Genomic DNA, 12560 nt, shown 5'->3' on the forward strand with positions numbered 1-12560 from the left:
AGGTGTTGTGAGCCGACCACTGTGTCAGTTTCTGTCATGTTTGAGCAGAACGACCGTTAGTTACACATGGCGTCGTCAGTTTTCTGCTACGTCGCTTTGTCGAACAACTTTACAGACCCAGCGTGTAACGGAGAGAGCCGGTTCTCCGTGGACTTTGATGGCGGCGGTGTGTCTGCAGAGGCTGCCGGTCATTTCAGCGGAGTGTCACCCGTTGGAGCAGCGGTTCAAACAGTTGACACAGCAGGTACTTCTGTTTGTAGTCAAAAAGGATTGATGAAGCTGTTTAAATGCCTTTATGGCAAGCCTTGTTGACATTTAATGACCAACTTTGACTGTCTGGTGTTCCCATTACAGATATATGTGACGTCATTATTATCAGTAAAAACCACAGTTTCAGAAATCAGTTTTACACGTGTGTCATTCATGTGTAAGGGGTTTTAAACATAGATATTCACAACTGATTTGTAGATATCTATAATGTCAGTTTCAGTTATCTACAACTTCATTCTGACTATCTGAAACTCCTTCATTATATCGAAAAAAAGGACAATGTAAATATATTCAATTGAGGATAATCAAAGATAACTTGAATTATGAGTAGTCCTATATATCTGCAACTGAATTAAAGATGTATATAACCCCTTAGACATGATTGACAAGAGTGGCGTCAATTTGACTGAACTGCAGATATCTGTAACTGTAGTTTTAAACAACCTGTCTACCAATTAAATGTTAAAACCACATACCATCCCTTTCCATTTCCAATCCCAGTGTTACTGGGAAATGAATGGCCCAACATTACTGGATAAATTAGGTGATGTTTACAAGGCGAGATTATCAACAGTGACCAGATAAACAGGGTCAAAGTTTAGATCGCCATGGGATCCAAAATCTTGGTGGAACCCTAATCCAGGTGTCAGTCTGCATTAGTGATGACGTAATGTGGTACTTTATTATCATTTAATGTTACTCTGGACCATTTCTGGACATATTTCTCCAGCACAGTAATCAAATGACATGACATCCTGCAAGTCCTACACTTTGAGACAAAGACGTTGTGCTGACTTGGTTTCAGATGGAGCTGGAGAAAAGTCTATTCTCAGACCATGAGCTGCGGCTGCTGGAGGACGCCGCGAGGATAAGTCGTAAACGAGCAGGCGGCTATGACTCTGATGAAGAGGAAGACAACAGGGGCCATGATATCGTCTTGGCTCAGGACCTGGAAGATTCCTGGGAGCAGAAGCTGAAGATGTTCCAGCCAGCTCCGAGAGTTATAGGTCAGTGTAGGAAACACTGGTTCAATATACTGTTGTAAAAAACTGAATTAGGGTCCATTATTTATTTATTTATTTATTTGACTTAATCACCAGTGAAGGAAGAGACTTATGATGTTTCAAAGTTTGTGGAGATTTAGCTTGACATTCACCACAGTGAGCTGATGTTACTGATGACTTGTCCTCTGTGTCTTGTTAAGCTGAGGTAGATAAGGACTTGACTTCAGTGGAGCGCTGCCTGGCCGACTCACTGGTTCTTCTGGCCGAGCAGCAAGTCGGCAGTGAGAAGCTGTGGCTTCTACCACAGGCTGAGTGGCAGGAGGGAGATACCCTGCGACAGACGGCTGAGAGAGCCCTCGCCTCCCTGCCAGGTAATGTAAACTAGCTCAAAAGAAGCTGCTTATAATTTGTCTGTGAAGGTTCTCGGTCATCTTCTGTGGTTAGCTGTAGGTGACTGGATTTAAGTCTGAATGAAACCCCACTGAGACATTTCTATTAAGCTTAATGCAGACCTACAGTAAACAAACTTTAAAACATCCAATAAAGTGTTGTTAGGGCTGTTTTTCAGTCCCTGTGGTCAAGAAGAAATGTATTTCAGAAATATAAAGCCTTTTTAAATTACTGTAATGTCTTTTCTGTAGGTGTTTTTTATACTCCTGCTAAGTTGAGAGTAAGAAATGCTACCAAGTTTCATTATGGCCACTGTCAGGCTTGAGGGACAGCAAGTTAAAATAGCAGCACCTCGCTGTGGCACACCTACTGCCACTTCTGTTTGTGACATCTACTAATGAGACTGCGAAGTCATAAAGTGTGGTGACTTGTGAGATGGATTTCTTTTTCACAAATGGTCAAAATCAGCTGTAGCTGAGAAGGTGTGAATTTTATTCTGTAGTATGAGTCAAGTTTCAAACAGCCTGACAGCAGGAGCTGCCTGAAATAGTGGCAGCAGCAGCAGCAGCAGCAGCAAGCCGAGGCACTTCCTCTAGCAAACTCCACTTTCGCTCACTGAGTCAATATTATACTAATCACCGTACCTTAAAATACATCTCTTTGGCTATGTTTTCCCCTGACTTTTATACAAGTGCAGAGCCTTTTCACATCCCTAAAAACAAGTATGTGAGTGTTTATTCTGTATACTTTGTGTGTGTGTGTGTACTTGACGAGGGGTGTGAGTCAAAATATCGATTCAGCTATATATCGTTATCCTTCTCCGTGCAATACGATAATCCAAATACGATAATCCATACGCCAGGGAAGCCTTACCTTCCAGTCATTCCGTTGTTTGTCGAAAATTGATACAATAAAAAGTGACACACTTTGAAATAATAAAACAGTGTTTAGATTTCATGTAGTTAATGCTTGAGAGAAGCAGTATACTGTATGTGTACTATGTGGATGCAAAGATGGACATGATTCCAAATGTGTACTTGCTTCATGTAGGCATGACTTAATTAAAGTGTTGGGAATGGCTTTCCATATTTTAAGGCTTACGTCACATTTGATGTAGACACATGATGTGACGTTTATTTTTACTAGCCTAAATATTAAAACAGGTTTATTTCTCACTTTGATTTCTAAATAAGAGGTGTCCACAAACATTTAAATATTTTTTTTATTTTCAAATCCACATGGAGCCACTACAGAGGGCCGAAGAGCCATGTGTGGTTCTCTAATAAAGACAATAAACACAATAAAATGTACAAATAAGAAAGCTACAGCAGCAAATCTAAGGGATTGAAAAATTCACTTACCTCACAAAAACAGACAATGTGGAAAATACAACTGGAAACAAAAGTTCCACATGTCTGTCATGTGAAATGATAAACAGAATATTTTTTGGCATTAATACGTGAACACCTCATTTCATCGATGCTGCCAGTTCTCTCTCCCCATATCTTGTAAGTCATGATCTTATTAATTGAGTAACATTTTTAATATACATATTAATGATAGACTATATGTTTGTAATCAATAACCTGTACTGAACTGAGAAACGTAAGGTCAGACGTGTCTGTTATATATTCTTGTTTGTGGTCTCTGTCTGACAGAATGATGAAGCCGTCAACGGCAGCTCAGGCTTCAGTTCATGAATAAGTCGCAATGTAAGCTTTTAATGGGTAAGCAAGTAAATTCAGCGGTTAGAGCATTGCTTAAGATGTAGCATATGTTATCCAGTGACCTTGCAGTGATCCTCGCATAAAAACCAACGTCAGTGACTGAGAATCAAACTGTTTCACAACATTCCTCATTAACTATTAACATGACAACTCAATCAATCACCCCCCATTAACACTTTCCACTTTTCGACACTAACATGTACCATGTGACGGAGGAGCTTGCATTTTAAGTGTCTTAAAGTAGCAGGAGTAAATCCATTTTTCATAAAGGTGGACTGAGTGGGTACCATGATAGTGTCTTATTCTGCATGTTAAACCAACTGGTGTCATGGGATTTTAGAAGGCATGAAATTAGTTTAAAAGTTAATTGAGGAGAGTGTGCTGTTGCAATAGCACAGTGTGTCAGGGTGACCTTACATTCAATTATAGCAAATGTGAATGGAGAGGATTTCTCTCAAAATGTATCGACAGCACGACCTCAGTTGTGCTGCTGCCTTTAAGTTTAAGAGTGGTTGCTCTTAGGCTCACCTTTTGTCTGCAGCTGCACAAACTCACAGCATGTTTTCTGCCCACAGCAGCTGGTTTCAGTGCAACTTTCCTCAGCAATGCTCCCTGCGGAGTGTACAAGTACAAACTGCCCAAAGCCGCTCGGAAGGACAGTTCGGTGGGAACAAAGGTGTTCTTCTTCAAAGCCATTCTGTCAGCCATCAGCCCCTCTACAGCCCCAAACGCTCCTTTAATGTGGCTGAAGAAAAGCGAGCTGCAGCGCTTTGTGAAACCAGCATACACGATGAAGGTCGAGCGCTTCATCCTTGACCCGTGAAGCCTAAAATTGTTACTCGGGACATTCATATTTATGTGGCTGCAAAAGTTATCTTCATCACTTATCTGTTGTCTTGAGAGATGCAGAGAATTAGTTCAGTCAATATGACATGTACAGTATGTTTCACTGTCTAAATAAACCATTCTTTTTCATGTATGGTGTTTGCATCGTGGCTGTTCATTGGGTAAAATAATTTTTGAATTTGAAAGACTGATTGAAAATGTATGTTTTACTTATCAAACCCTTGGTCTTTTGGTGTGGGTGACGCATACCATCAAAATAGTTTTAATAAATAAGGTTCAATATATCCTGCCAAACTACGAATATAGATTTATCTATATACCTCTCTATATACTGTATAGAGAGGTATCTCTCTCACTCTATATAGATATATATATATATATACACATTTGTATATATATGTATATGTATATATGTGTATTAATATATATATATATATACATATGTATATATATATACATATGTATATATATATACGTATATATAAATATATATAATATAAATGTATGTATGCCAAGAAATTATGTTACATTAGTGTTCCTTTGTATTGAAAATATAATGTTTTATGCCAATTTTATGATGAGCAATAACAAATCTTGACAATGGGATAAAGAGCTACTATGAAAACACTTGTGGAGGTTTGACATTGGTTTGAAAGTCTTGAGAAAGGGTAGACATGATTGTAGTTCTTACTCAACACTTGTAAATGCTTGAAGAATACTCAATTTAAAGGTCCAGTGTGTAATTTTTTTGGGGGCAAGACTGCAGATTGTGAAGGCCACAGGAAGCTTCTACTCATTCCTCACTGTAGTGCACCAGTGAACTACTTCAAAATGCGTATTCTGTCAATGAACCTTCCTAGATAGTGGACCACTTCCTTGCAATTCCTTCATATTCTACCTGGAGTCAATCCAAACTGACATTGGGGGAAAGTGGGGGTACACTTACTGCAGTACTGCATACACAACTATTCATCATATAGGCTTAACTAAAAAGTCCCATTATTGAATAGACTTCTGTGTTTTACTAAAAATGTCTGAGCTATAAGTCAAAGTTTTTAGGTGGTTGTATTTGTACTGACGCTGCTAAAACATCAATCAGGACTTCAGTGGGCATCAGATAAGTTTGAAAGAGAAAGTGCAGCACTCAACACCAACATGCTGGTGTTATGAGTGCACGGTCCCTCTCGATGAACAGTAGATGGCAGTATTTGCACACCAGCAACAGAGGAGCACTGTTTGAAGCTGTATAATTATGCATGTGTGTGTGACCTCAGAAGGGGGCTGCAGAGAGAGCTTTTCTGATCAACTTGGCTTCCTCCTACTCATCCTGAAAGTATCCATCATAGCAGCCTAATGGTCCTTCGCAGTAGCTACGATAATTCGTCTTCGGGTAAAAGCGTTCTGATGTTCTCGACTCTGCCTGCGATCAGCCTGTTCCTTCTATTTGTTTGCGAGGTTATGAATGCTGTAGACATTGGCATGAGGTCGTAATTTTCAAAAAAACATGTGGCCCAAGCTGTTTGTTAGACTGTCAGAGCAGGGGCAGCCCTGCTTTTTCCAATGAGATGTGAAGGTCAGGGTGATCTGATAAAGGCCGTTTTTAAATGCTGGACAATTAGGCCACAGACAAGAGTTGACAACAGCTTGCTGCTGCCCTCAGTCCTCTTCTGATTCATGATGTCAAATCCGGGTTTCATCACACAGTCTGATCAAAGTGTCTGCTTCAGTCCTGAAACCATCATCATCATCGGCATCATCATAACCCTACCTAGATCCAGACCCCTACACCTCCATCTGCTGCTATGAGTTTGGAAATTCGACATCATGGGAAGTGCAACGCAAAACCACAAGTTTACTTTTTAAGGGAGAGACTGCACAGATAGTAGACGACACATGATGTTAACTTTACTAGTCAGATGAGCACCACTCGGCATGTAAAAATGGTCCGGTCCATGTCTCTGGAGAAGCTTGGTCACGTCTCAGAGAATAATCATGAAGAGGAACTCAGTGGGGGTAAAACTAAAACATGTCCTGAATTGCAACGGGAGAAGCCTACCGCACAAAGTTAGGATATGTTTTCGTTGCTGCTTCATAATTAACCATATTTAAGTATTTTATTTCATTGAGAATTGTGTGAGCACAAAACATAAGAATCATAAAAAAAAAAGAGTGTAACAGCAGCGGTGGAGAAGTTTCATAAACACAGGATCCTGCATCTCATAAATACGGCGTGCATTATGTTCCACTGGCCACTGATTCTGAGGTAACACTGATGACATCACTATAACATCACCAGGGGTCTCTTTAGAAATATTCCCCTGAAGTCACAGGCAGCATTATATCCTTTATTATTAGGGGTCAAAATATTGACTTGGTGATATATCTTCGCCCTTCCCCGTGCAACACGATAATCAATACTCCATGTCTCTGGAGAAGCTATAGATATTTTCATTGTATCGTGATATTATTGGTATCATGTATCAAGTACCGTATCATATCGCATCGCATTGTATCATATTGTATCCTATCGTATCCTATCGAACCGAATCGCATTGCATCGCATCGCACCGTATCGTATTGTATCGTATCCTATCGTATCCTATCGTATCGTATCCTATCGAACCGAATCGAATCGCATCGCATCGTATCGTATCGATCATATCCTATCGTATCCTATCGTGTCCTATCGTATCCTATCCTATCGAACCGAAATCACATTGCATCGCATCGCATCGTATCATATCAAACTATACCGAACCGAAGCAATATGATCGTACGGTCGTATCATATCGCTTCGCATTGTATCGTATCGCATTGTATCACATTGCATTGCATTGCATTGTATCGCATTGCATTGCATTGTATCGCGCCGTATCGTATCGCGTCGTATCGTATCGCGTCGTATCGTATCGCAACGTATCGTATCATATCGCCTCGTATCGCAGTGTATCGTATCGTGTGATTCAAACCCTATTTATTATACTATAGACGTTCAGTTATTACAGAATCATTGTATCGTGATATTATTGGTATCAAACCGAATCGCATTGCATCGTTTGTATTGTATCGCATCATGTCAAACTGTACCGAACCGCGCCGTATCATATCGCCTCGCATTGTATTGTATCGTATCAAACCGTATCATATCGTATCATATCGTATTGTAAAATATCGTATGGTATCGCATCGTATCCTATCGACTTTCACTTGTTTCAGTAGCTTACCTCATGAAGAGTTGCACAAAACTTTCATGTCAAACTGGCAGAGAAACAGTAAAAGATGACAGAATATTTTCATTTGATCCGTCAGTGGGGAATTTAGCAGGGCACATTTTAAGTACGACTACACTTGGACTATGGGATATATATTTATGACGAGGTTTCCCCCCTAAGATGAACAAACATCACTCAGCTGTCATTACGGAAAGACAATGCCAGCGCTCATACACAGGTTAACACAGATCACAACTTCACTCCAATAAAATATCTCAGCTCATCTTCCTGCCAGAGGCTGCCCTGGTCTACTTCTTCATCCAATTAGGTAACAGATGATAGCACCAGGATAACAAATGTCAAAGGAAAGGTCTTGGCACTTTTTTGCCACTGGAAAGGGTAACAGAGACGGGAAATGCCGCGTAGATTGGACGTGGCTGACGGCCACTTTTCAACTCACGCTGCAGGATGTTACCAGAGCTACGCCGGGCCCCCGTTCGCACTGGGAGATTTCAAACAGTTTTTAAAGCAGCCTCTGAAATTTTTCAACGTTATTCTTGCACTCCTTTGATGTTCAATGCACAGAGAGCGAGGCACTGGCAGGCTCACGGGCTCCATTGGGGTGACTCATGTTAATAATACTTCACTTACGGCAGAGTTGGGTAATATCAGGGGGTAAAAAGCCTTCAGCAGACGTTGCACCGCCTCACCTCGTCCATGATACCTCAGCACCATGTTCGTATGTTGCATCATAATTCATATCTAAAATGCCCGTGAGACTATACCCAGGCAGATGAAACGTGGACACTTTGTTTGACAGGGCAGTGAGAAGGATCCCAGAGCAGCACAGACTAACTTCTCCACTCTGACCTGTCAACATCATGTCTGCTTCTAAGAAAAAAAAGAAAAAAAAAGAAGAAGATGGCAGCCATGTGTAGAAAACAGGGCAGCAGTGTTTGGACTCAAACCTGACACGTCTCCACTCACATAAAACAAAAAATACAGCAGCGCCGTCCCTTCCCAATCAAATGTGTTTACACAGTGCAGCTCTTTTTTGTTATTTTTATGTCGGTATTTTATGCAAAAGTCCCTTTTACTGAGTGGGACATAAGCAGGCCAGTCATTCACAGCAGCTTAACACAAGCTTTTTAAGACACAATAAAGCACAGGGGAGTGAGCAAGGCCGCTGGATCTCAACCGAGTTGGACCACCTTAAGCACCTTAACCACCACCCTCCTTTACTTTTAGTCTCCCAGCATGCAATGCTACCAGCACTGCACTATATACTGTATCTTACCCTTAATCACACAGTGACAAGTCAGCTTTGCACGCACACTTTCGGCCCCATCCTGGTTTGCCTTTATACAGCTGCACACACACTGAAGCAGACATCTGCTGTGGGTGTTTTGCATTTTTTTTTTGCAAACCACATTTCAATAGCATTCTCTCAACAGTGCTCCTACTACACAAGCACCTAACAACAGATTAGATTTGATTCAACTTTATTGTCACTGCGCACAGTCAATACCAATACAATATGAAACAGTTTGGCGTTGTTATTTCAAACGGTAGTAAAATGTATAAAGGCATATCTAACCTAGCATTTTCCAAACATATTATATGGGGACCCACTTTTAAAAGATGACAGACTGTCATGACCCAATTCACAAAATAAATAGTGCATTATGTAATATGTCTGGTTATTTCTTTTACTTCCATTTCTGGAACACCTTATATTATATGAGTACTGTTTATATGTAATAGATAAACCAGGCATTTGCAATAAAGCAAGCGATGTTTTATGATGATGGATTTTATGATGATGATAAATCACAACATTTTATGCATGTGCTATTGAAAACACATACAAAAGTTAAATACTTGTACTTAAATAAATGTGTTTTGACTGTTGGTATATTTATTTTGCATATGATTTTTATTGACACATAATGCTAATGGTACGGAGCCCCTCTGGTAACATAGGTGTGACTACGTGTTTCTATCTCGTTCCCACTAGTGGCTTTAGTAACGCGTGTTGCTTATTTCGTGGCCACGCCTTACTAAGTTAAAAAAAACGATAAAATGATACCAAATTAATTCGAATGTGTCCGTGTTTGCAAGCAGCTGAAGCAACATATGAATAGTGTCTCTATAGGAGATGACTAAGTAACTAGTTCCCACGCTTTAGTAACGTGTGACCACGACATACGTAACTAGTTCCCACGCCTTAGTAATGTGTGGCCACGACATAAGTAACTCGTTCCCACGCCTTAGTAACTCGTGGCCACAGCATAAGTAATTTGTTCCCGCGACTTAGTGATTCATGCCCGCGACATACGTAACTAGTTCCCACGCCTTAGTAATGTGTGGCCACGACATAAGTAACTCGTTCTCACGCCTTAGTAACGCGTGGCCACATCATAAGTAAGTTGTTCCCGTGCCTTAGTGATTTGTGGCCGCGGCATACGTAACTAGTTCGAACGCCTTAGTAACACACGGCCACAACATAAGTTACTCGTTCCCAACCATTAATAACTTGTGGCCGTGACATAAGTAACTAGTTCCCACGCCTTAGTGACGCGCGGCCGTGACATAAGTAACTCACTCCCAGGCGTTAGTTATACACGGCCACATCATAAGGAAGTCGTTCCCACACATTAGTAACGCGTGACCATGGCATAAGTAACTTGTTACATAATAAATATATAATACGTTATGTTCCCAATATAATACTAATGTGATGGGTTTTGCTTTGAAGTCTTGCATCTCAGTCTGCTGGTGGACAAAAGTCTGCTGCATCATTCAGCCTAATCACTTTTAACAAGAATCTGAAGGAAAAAAAAGAAGTCTTAAACCAGGTCTGAGTTCTGACAGTAGAAGACATGACCTTATGAGAGGCAAGGAGCTTTTTATAACAAAGCACTGTGCAGTGTTTAGAAGAAATGCAGCAATTGCAGTGCCTGGTGCATAGCTGGGGAATTTCTAACAGCCAGTTTGGCAGACTAGAGCAGGAGGTGGGAGCAGGAGCCGGGATGAGGCGTCACATACACTGTGAGGATGGTGTATCTGTGACTGAGCGGGGGAGAGCGGGTGGGGGCTAATGTCAGCCATCTGAACTCATAGTCCATCATCCAGCAGGAGCACCAACAGCAGCAGGTACAAAAAAAAGAGGCAAACAAATGTTGTCTATGTATTTTTCAGTGACCCATTGCTCTTGTTAAGGTCTATCCTGTCACAGGGGTATGATTTCTGACTCTTCACTGGCTGGGAAAACATCTTCATCTCCATTCACAAGCACATGGTCACATAGAGTGAATTTTTACCACAAGGTAGAAGCTGTGGTGTCATTTGGGGGCGGGGGGATGGGTGGGGGACAATTCTCTACAATTCAGCCTTTACAATATGTGTTTATATCTGGCACATAAGTTATGCTGCAAAATTACATTCATGCAAAGCAAGTGGCCGCCACTAATATAGAGGGTGAATTATGAACGAAATGCAACCCAGCCAGGCTTTCTTTCAGTGCTCTGACTCAAGAGAATTGGGTTGAATTGGGTTTGTAACTCGGAGGGGCGCTGGTTCAATCCTGGGATGGGCCAAGGGCTGGGGTGCCCCTGAGCAAGGCAGCCAGTTCCTGATTGCTCCCTGTGCCCAGATAAGTCAACCCAGCTGCTGTGTGTTCACTACTGGTGTGTAATAAGGATGGGTTCAATGCAGAGGACAAATTCACTATGACTAATTGGTGTGTGTGCAAAAATTGCCAATTCTCAACAAAATGTGTAAAAATCCATAAATGATGTCATTTATTTCATTACTTAAATGGTGAGTTTCTGAATGTGACGACTGTAAACCTTGTTAAACAGACATTACATGATAACTGCCAATGAAGAATACCAAGTAATTCCAAACTTTTGTGGCAAATCACAGTTTAAAAGAAATCAATATTTTATTATCCACAACACCGTAATATCATCATCCTCAGAGTTGTTCATTCATCATTCTTTCAGTGTTGGATGATCTGATATATTCAGCATGACTGTCAGTGTCTGTTCACCTCAGACGCTACATTAATATCACCCGAAAAAAACGGAGGGAAAAGTGATTTTGTGAATTAACATCACCGTGCCATACATCATTGTTAATTAAATGACACACAGAACGTTATCTTTATCTGAGAATCTAAATCTATATCACTTAGAAGAGAAACGTTTAAATGTTTTGGGACATTTTAATACCAAACTCTGAACATAAGCTCCTCCTAAGGAGGAGAAGAGTCTCTTTCCTGACACTGAAAACTCTGACTTACCTACTCGACTGGCTTCAGAGTACGGTCCTCTGAACTCTGACAGAAAACCCTTTTTTAACATATTTCCATGAAACGGTACTTTTGTTGATTTTAGGCAAGAAAACCCCCCCGACATGGTTTGATGTAAGAAGATCACAGACATTGTTTCACACCAACGCGAATGACAACCACGCAGCAACACATTCATGTCTCTATCCGTGATCAAAGACATAAGAGCCTCACATACTTGCAGCGGCAGACAACCAAGACTTTATTTTTCTCTTGCCATTTCTGACTGGTGGATGTGACGTGACATGAACTTACGGTAACCCGTTACAGGTCATTGTAAAAGTGATTGTAATTTTGTCACAACAAAAAGTAATATATTACTGTAATTTGTTACTGTGTAAATTGTGTGTGCAGCCATTTTAAGAAGATTTGTTTGGGATTATTAGGTCCAACCATGCATCTGTTGACATTTTTCCATTACATAGTCCTGGCACGCCTTGCCTCGGGTCCGGTCGGCTCGGCGCGTCTCGACTCTACACCGTTTGTTATGGTTTTCCTCAATAGTACCCCCTCAACGTAGGCGGAGTCATCATAGCACAGCAGTTTCCTGCTGCCGCGCTATGATGACTTTGTTTTACACGCGACAAACGCAAACTAGTGACTTGTAAAGCAGTTATTTTCAGTGTAACTGAATCATTAGACTCGGTCAATTAAATAGATTCGTTCTCAGAATCATTCAGTACTTCCTGCACGACCGGAGCACAGACTCAGTCTGACACAGTCACTGATCTGCAGAAGGGGCTGTGATGCCGCCCGC

At 41.0% G+C, this 12560-nt stretch overlaps 1 protein-coding gene across 1 annotated transcript; it reads left to right on the forward strand.

Moving 5' to 3' along the window:
• Nucleotides 1-83: 83 nt before the first annotated feature.
• Nucleotides 84-4214, forward strand: mrpl46 (mitochondrial ribosomal protein L46; the record flags this gene model as incomplete). Its single annotated transcript, XM_083900571.1, has 4 exons — nucleotides 84-244; nucleotides 1076-1277; nucleotides 1475-1645; nucleotides 3970-4214. Exons 1-4 carry the CDS (start codon nucleotides 158-160, stop codon nucleotides 4212-4214), a joined length of 705 nt encoding a protein of 234 aa, XP_083756697.1. The 5' UTR covers nucleotides 84-157.
• Between the last annotated feature and the right edge of the window lie 8346 nt (nucleotides 4215-12560).

This window comes from Microchirus variegatus (genome assembly GCF_963457635.1).
Source record: "Microchirus variegatus genome assembly, chromosome: 14".
In the NCBI taxonomy this organism is placed as follows: domain Eukaryota; kingdom Metazoa; phylum Chordata; class Actinopteri; order Pleuronectiformes; family Soleidae; genus Microchirus; species Microchirus variegatus.